Genomic DNA, 8100 nt, shown 5'->3' on the forward strand with positions numbered 1-8100 from the left:
CCCAAGCAGAGACCCCAGGTGCATCTCCAAGCAAAAGATACAGTAGAGGGTCCTGAGCACGTGGCCGGGGAGCCTCCTCACATCCCTGGCTACCAAACCTCACATGAAGCCAGTGGCTCCTCCTGCCCCATTGGGACCAGCAGTGGAACCTGGGCTGACTGCCCTCCTGGGCCTCTGGGACCCAAGCAGCAGCTCACGTTGCAACCTCATGAATAACTCAGCACCTCCCTGCTGCCTGCATCTCAGAGGAACCTGGCCCTTGGACCAACCTCCCCCACTCCTTTAAATTTTAATAGGCCAAGGCTCAGTGGTAGCTGAACAGGCTCCAGGGAGCTGGGGCAGGATGTCCCAGGCAGGGGAACACGGGCTGAGCTCTCCCAAGAGGGGGTTGGCAGGGGAGGGCCCTGTGGGGCAGGCCAGGCTCTCCAGAACTATGGTGGCCACAGCCAGATGTGGCTAGGCAGGAGTCCCCAAAGTGGTTTCCAGCTTCAGGGGCCCTTGGGGAAGAAGCAGTTAGCTGGGGTGACCTGGAAGAGATCTTAGGTCAAGGTGGGGTGGGGGGACACCAAGGAGAGCTGTGGGATAGGGTTGCAGATAAATCGAAGGGTTACAAGACCAGAATCTAACTGCCCAGAAACTCCCTCCCTAAAGCTCCAACAAGGGACAACCAAGAGGACCAAGGCCTCCGGGATCCTTCTGGGGGCAGGCTGTACTGGCTGGACACGGTCCCCTGGGCAGGTCCGCATGGACGTCCCCATCAGCAGCAGGGACTTCGGCTGTCTGCAGCTGGCCTGCGTGGCCCTGGGCCTGGTGGCCGGCAGCATCATCATCGGCGTCTCCGTGTCCAAAGCTGCAGCTGCCTTGGGTGGTATCTTCATTGGCGCCGCTGGCCTGGGTGAGTTGGTGCTGGGCTCAGAGAGGGCATGGGCATGGGCCGGAGAACAGGAAACGGAGGGAAGGGCTGGGACAACAGGAATTGGTTGTGGGGGGTGGAAGCTAGAGGTGTGAGCGAGGCGGCTTTGGGGGGTACGGGGAGGGAGAGGAATGTTGGGTGAGGTACCCTCCATGGACTGCCAGAGCGGAGATGGGAAAGAGAGAGTGGTGTCACTCTCCTCTCTGGCTGCTCCCCCGATGGCTCCCCAGTCTCCGGCCTGGGCTCTCAGGTTTGTGGTGGGATTCATCAGCCTGCTGGATGTGGGTTGATGGGAGCAGGTAAAAGGGGACAGAGTTCCTGGAGCCAAGACAGGATGAAGATCAGACAAAGGGTTTCCTTTATTTTCCCAGCATGTCTCAGCAGCAGATCTGTCTGTCCAGGCATCTGTGCATCTGTCTATCTGGGCCAGTCACATTGCTGTCCCCACAGCAATGCTGAGTAGCATCCCGGGTCCCACTCCACCACCCCGGGCCAAAAACAGCACCAGAAGCACTAGGTCCGTGGGCTCTGGGTGCCTGTACCCGCAGACCCTGGCCAACGCCAGAGTGGGGTGGCAGGGCAGGACCCACTCTCCTGCGACCTCGTCCCCAGGTCTGGGTGAAAAGGAACAAGCCATAGGAGCCCCTCAGTCCCACTCTGGGGGCCCTAGAGGAGGGTCGGGTGGGGGAGAGCTGGTAGTAGTGGTGGCAGCTGGGCCCATTGGGTGAAGGGAGGCAGGAGCCTGGGCCGACAGAGCCTGTAGCCCCTTCCCCACTGTTCTCTGCCCCTCTTGGCTGTCAGGGAGTGGCCCCCATGCACATACTCACAGGGTCACATTTACACACCCACAGTCCCAGCCTGCACACTCGTGCCCCTTCATGCTCACCCAGTATCACCCTCATAAACCACCCAGGCTCACAGCCCGCCCACAGCTTCATACAGCTCCCACTCACCAGGTCCTGCCCCATCACAGAGACCCCTCATGTCTCCTGCTCCAGGGCTCCTTATCTTGGCCTACCCCTTCCTGAAGGCTCGGTTCAACCTGGACCACATCCTGCCTAACATAGGTGAGTCTTCCCATGGCCCTCAGTAGTCTCTGCCGAAGACTGTGAGATCCCCTGTGTGTGAGTCTGTGGCCCACTGTGTGGGGGAACACAGCCCACATGTGTGACTGTGGCTATGTATGTATTGGAGTTGGGGTGTGTGTATGTATGTGTGTGTGTATGCACACACACACGTGGGCTTGAGTGTGTGGTGCTGGTGTTGCTATGACTACAATACAGCAGCCTCCATCCTGCAGCAAAAGTGCCTGAACCAGCTCAGAGCACCTGAAACTCCCATTTCCCTTGATAGGTTTTCCATCTTCCCCAAACCTCCAAGATCTCCAGATCGCCCCACTTCATCCCTGAGCCACCATAAAGACCTTCTGTCTCCCTCAAGACCCTGTGTAGCACCCCAATTCACCTCACCTCCTCACATACACGCACCCCTCTCCATTAATCCTGTGCGGCTTTACATGTGCCCAGTTCTCCCCAGACCCCCATCTCCTTAAAATAATCTTCCATCTTCTCCTTCAAGGGCCCATATTTTCCGACCCCCATTCTCCACCCCCCCACCCCCTCACACACCAGCCCAGATCATGTGGGAAACCTAAAGGAATGCAGTGGAGCAAACACAGCAGCAGGAATGGAGCTTAGCAGAAAAGACTTCCCTTACCAAAGCTGGACTTGATTTGAGAATGGTTTAGTAACTAGGGGCTTGGGGTGGTCTCATCCTGCAGGGAACCTGAGAGTCCAGCCCCATCCAGGACCAGATCATGGGGAAGGAAGTTCCAATGCCAATGGCAATAAAGAGGGTAAGTTCCAGAAATTCCAGAATCCATCTTCCACCTTTCTTCTCTGGCTGAGCATCTAACTCAATGGGACCTACAAGAAACCTCAAGGGATATGCAGAAGGGGCCTCCCCAGTCCCAGAGAGCCCGGAGAGCTGGGTAGTTCTTCCATGTGTTTAGTCAACACCTTTCTTGCTCCAAGCTCCTCTTCTTTGTCCCCAGGGCCTCTCTGTCCTGCCCAGCACAGAAAGTGGGACAGAGGGCACCTCACTTCCCTTGCCCTCCCCTCCATCCCCCACACACTGTAAAGTACACGGCCAGCCGAACTTTCTCAAAGAGCCCCAGCCCGCAGGGTGTGCCACCAGCTGAAGAATGCCCACTCAGGGCAAAGAGTCCTGTGCCAGACACTGTTCCAAGTATTTTACATGTATTAATTTGTTCCATTCTCAGAACAACCATGTGAGGAGGGTACTATAATTAGCCCCACTTTATATATGGGGCACAGGAAAATTAAGTGACACAGCTTGGAAGTAGCGAGGCCAGAACTTAGACCAGGCAGTCAGCCCGAGTCCTGCCTCCGACCCCACGCCAGGCTGCTGTCCTCTGTGAGGGTCATTCTGAAACATCCATGCCTCTGTACAGGAGGCTGAAACTGCCTCTTGGGACTCCCCTCTCTCCCTAGTCTACCCCACTCTGCCCCTGAGGCCCTTTGGGTTGCTCTGACCCAGAGATCTGTCTACTCAGGCAGCCCTGTCCTGGTCTCTCCCCCAGGAGTCCGCAGCACCCTGTCCACTGTGAGCAGAACCTTGGAGAAGCTGAAGCCAGGGGGCCGGGGCACCGGGGAGGGCTGATGTCAGGGCCGGGGGCTGCCCCTGCCCTGCCCTGCCCTCCCTTCCTGCCCACCACTTCGATTTCAGAGCCCTCCTGGAACCAAACCAGAGATGAACCAGGCCCTGGAGATGCCAGACCTGCACTCACTTAGCCAAGGCTCTTGGCAACAGAATCCATGGAGTGGGGGAGGGGGGGTGCTGAAGCAACTTGTCACTGAAAGCCCCACAGGGGACCTTTTTCCAGGCTCTTGACCTGGATTTTCTCTCTGGACTGAGGCTCAGCTTCTTTCCCTTTCTGATTTAATGACTGGTTTCTCTGGAATTTAGGGTACAGGGATACCTCAAATCCCTTACGCCACCTTGGCTATAGAAATGAGCCACAGGCCCACAGGAACCACAGACAGGGTCCTGGTTGAGCCCTTCAGCCCCAAGGCCTGGCCCTGGGGTCTTTAGTGCTCACTGACTGGATCAGATTATTTTTGGAATATCAAAACTCTGGGGCCCTGGCCGGTTGGCTCAGTGGTAGAGCGTCAGCCTGGTGTGCAGGAGTCCCGGGTTCGATTCCTGGCCAGTGCACACAGGAGAAGCGCCCATCTGCTTCTCCACCCCTCCCCCTCTCCTTCCTCTCTGTCTCTCTCTTCCCCTCCCACAGCCGAGGCTCCATTGGAGCAAAGTTGGTCCAGGCGCTGAGGATGGCTCTGTGGCCTCTGCCTCAGGCGATAGAATGGCTCTGGTCGCAACAGAGCCACGCCCCAGATGGGCAGAGCATCGCCCCCTGGTGGGCATGCTGGGTGGAATCCTGCCAGGCGCATGCAGGAGTCTGTCTGACTGCCTCCCCGTTTCCAACTTCAGAAAAATACAAATAAATAAATAAATAAATAAATAAAATTAAAAAAACAAAAAACTCTGGACAACTCCTCAGGGACCTTAGCAGCAGTGAACCAGATTGGCGGGAGGGGGGGAGGGCAGAGGGTAGGGGTATCCTAGACAAACAAAATGGTCACTGTATGACAGGAGGCTTCCAGGAGGAGGTGGCTCCTGAGCTGAGCCCCCCACCTCTGAGACTCTTGGTATTTGACTCCAAACAAGACCTCTAGTCTTCCTTGTCCCTCACCCCCCCAACCCTCTCACTGCCTCTAAACAACTAAACATATTCCAGCCTCCAAGCTTTGGCTTATATTCTCCTGGAGGCCCTGCTGCTCCTCTCTGCCTATCAACCCCCCACCTTTAAAGGCCTGGTTCCAAGAATCCCCTTAACCATGGTACCCTCCTGGTTCTCTTCCACCAGCCTGTGTCTCCCTCCCAACAGTCGCTAGGCAAGTTGAAGTCTTCTTTTTCATAAACCAATTATTAATCTTATTTTAGGCAACATACCTACTATATGTTGCCTTCTTCCAGTCACCATCAGGACACACAGTAGGTGGTCAATGGCTTAAATTTAATAGAAAAACCATCCCCCAGGATTTCTCTAGAGAGCCACATCCAGGCCCCACGCACCCACAGGGTTCGGGGTGAAGAGGACCCGGCACAGGTACCTGTGGCTGTGCAGGAAACAATTCCTCCGTCCACACTGCTCTTCATACACCTGCGCCTTCATGATAGCTTCAGAGGCACGTGCTCCTTGTGGCCTCTGTCCTGGTTTGTTGAGCAGAAGACAAAGCTAGAAAGAGTCTCCATTCTTGAAAGATCAGTGCAGGTGGCACCTCCTCTTGGAAGCCTCCCCTGATTTTACTTTGCTCCTACCACCCCTGGGCTCATTCCAGCACAGCCCACATCACTCTGAGTGGCCCTTGTCTATTTCCCCCTTTTGAGAATAGGGGACAGAGGGCTGGGCATACAGAAGCTACCCAATGGTTGTTAGAAAACCCAACCAAAAGTGGAAGCGACCGTCTCTCTGTACAGATGGGGAAGCTGAGATCCCACAGGAAGCAGACTCATTGAGTCCCACGGTGAGAGATTGTGGAGCCAGGCCTCGCACCGCAGTCTCTGCTCTCTCCCCACCCAAAGCCCCCTCTGCTGTTCTCTGCAGAGGCCACAGGGGCCAACTCCCTGACCACGGAAGGATAGACCTCCATGAAGGGTTCAATTTTACATACTCTGGCCAGTTGTGAATCATTTGGTTCTTCTAGCCTCAGGGTAGTCGACTCCCCTCCTTGCATTTTCCTCCTTTGCTCCTCCTTCCTGCCTGCTCCTGCCCCTTCTCCTTTCACTCACTCTCATTGTCATCAACAGGAACTCAGGCCCGGTGGCCCCTCCTTGACCAACAAGAACCCTCCTCCTGTCTATCCTCAGTCATCACCAGCACCCCCAAAATGTGCCCAGGGTGGAGGAGGTGGGAGCAAGGCAATGAAGCCTGAGCTGTGGGGAGGGTGGTCCCCACACCAGCCTTCCGTCAACCCTCCCCAGACATGATGTCCCCAAGGCAGGGCTATGGTATCCCCAAAGGCTCACCGAGCTGGGTTGAAGATCAGAGTGGAATAAATTAAAGAATGAGCCTGACCTGCGGTGGCTCAGTGGGTAAAAGCATCAACTTGGAACACTGAGGTCACCGGTTCAAAACCCCGGGCTTCCCTGGTCAAGGCACATATGGGAGTTGATGCTTTCTGCTCCTCCCTCCCTTCTCTCTCTCTCTCTCTCTCTCTGTCTCCTCTCTTTAAAATAAATAAAATCTAAAAAAAGAATGAACACACAGAAAGGCAAGAACTATGTCCATTGGAAAGAAGCAGGGTGAGGTTCCTGCTCACCCTGAACAGGAGGAGGGTTCCTTGTTGGTCAAGGAGGGGCCACCGGGCCTGAGTTCCTGTTGATGACAATGAGGGTGAGTGAAAGGAGAAGGGGCAAGAGCAGGCAGGAAGGAGGAGCAGAGGAGGAAAATGCAAGTTCTTGAGGCCTGCCTCTGGTTCCTCATTCTCCCCCTGCCATGGGCTACTTCAATCATTTCCCCCAAGTGTAGGTGAATGTCCAAATACCCCCTCCCCAAGTGTTTCTCCACTCTGGGTACCCTCCCCCCCTCAACTGGTCACAGGAGCAGCCCATGTGGAAACACACACCTTCCCCCATCCATGCTTTGGAATAAGGTGAGGTTGGGCCAGAGGGACAGGGGTGGTGTGGTGAGTAGAGTTAAGGGGAAGTGCCTTCTCACCCCTGAGCAGCTCTCGAACCCTCCAGTATTATGCACTGGAGAGGGTATAAATGAGACAGGTCCTCAAACCCACTCTGCCAGCGGTCTGTTCAATAAACTAAATCAGTTCTGTCCAATAACCCTGTTCTGACCTCCACTGTGGCTGTGCCCTGCAGGTCGCTGGCGGGGAGTTGAAAACAACCAAAGCCAGGGAGTGCCTGGTCCAGGCAGCCTCTAGATGTCACACCCCTGCTGGGCCAACCTTCGGGGACAGACCAGGCTGGGGATGGAGTCTGGGGAAAACTCACATCCTGGCTCTAGCCCCAGGGGGTGGGCAAGACGCTGTGGGGCCTGTACCTCAGTTTCCTCATCTGCAAATGGAGGATTAGGACAGCACCACCCTACAGGGCCACTGTCAAGATGGAAGGCAAGGCACCCACCGCCTGTTCACATCAGGGAGTGTTTGTGAATGGATGGGTGGATGAATGAAGGGGGAAGCTGCAGACACTCCAGGGTCTGAAAGTCTGCACCTTGGATGGCCACCCAGCCCTCTCTAACACAGTCCAGGTGGTGTGGACCTCGGGCCTGGCACCCCCTTCTCATCCTTCAACCCCAAGGGCCCCTTCCCAATCCCCCCAGGAGACAAAGCTCCTTAAGAAGCTGGTGGCCACACCCCTTTCTAGGGCAGGATTGGTGGAGGGTGATTGGGGAAGGGTGATTGCCAACAGAACCAGCACCATCCCTGGAAAAATCTCCCTGCTCCCACAGCTCCATCCCCACCCCCTCCAGGGAAGGAGGGGGATCCGTTTGAGGCTAAAGGCAGAGCCAGTGCGACTTGCATGCCCCTCGCTGTAGTGAGCGGCAGCGTGTCCACCGTGGACTCAGAAAGTCCAGACTGGAGCGCGTGGGCGCCGGGTGTTCTCGCCAGGGGGCTTGAAACCCACAAAACCGAAGAGGGAGGAGAGAAGGCAGTTCGAAGGGGGAGGCAGGATACTTGGTGAGATCGCTGCTCCTCCTGGGGTCAGAGGGGAGCCGAGGGGCAGGACAGCGCTGGAATACGGCCACCAGCCGTGCGCACACCTCTGCGTGTGGCCCTCCCGCCCGCCCGCCCCCGCCGGTGGGGCCAGGGGCTGCTCCGGGGGCCCCACCGCCCCCGCCCACCCACGGAGCCCCGGATCTCCGAACAGCCAGGCGGGTGAGTAAGGGTGACCAGCCCGCCATCCTCCCCCACCCCAAGTCGGCGCACCGCCTTCTCCCTGATCTCTCAGGATTCCTTCCTCTTGCTGGCCCTGGGCGCTCAGGGGGCCACCGACTAGCTCAGGCAAGTGAAAGCCACAAGTTGGAAGAGGCCGGTGGGAGGGCAAAGAGATGAGAGGAAGGGGAGAAGAGTGAGGGCAGAACGTTT

General features: G+C 56.7%; 1 protein-coding gene across 1 annotated transcript; it reads left to right on the top strand.

The window, feature by feature from the left end:
• The first annotated feature begins 744 nt into the window (after window positions 1-744).
• KNCN (kinocilin) lies at window positions 745-3595 on the top strand. The gene is made up of 4 exons (XM_066265024.1): window positions 745-895; window positions 1912-1980; window positions 2694-2768; window positions 3516-3595. Exons 1-4 carry the CDS (start codon window positions 745-747, stop codon window positions 3593-3595), a joined length of 375 nt encoding a protein of 124 aa, XP_066121121.1.
• The last annotated feature ends 4505 nt before the right edge of the window (window positions 3596-8100 follow it).

Source organism: Saccopteryx bilineata, chromosome 3, assembly GCF_036850765.1.
Source record: "Saccopteryx bilineata isolate mSacBil1 chromosome 3, mSacBil1_pri_phased_curated, whole genome shotgun sequence".
NCBI lineage: Eukaryota > Metazoa > Chordata > Mammalia > Chiroptera > Emballonuridae > Saccopteryx > Saccopteryx bilineata.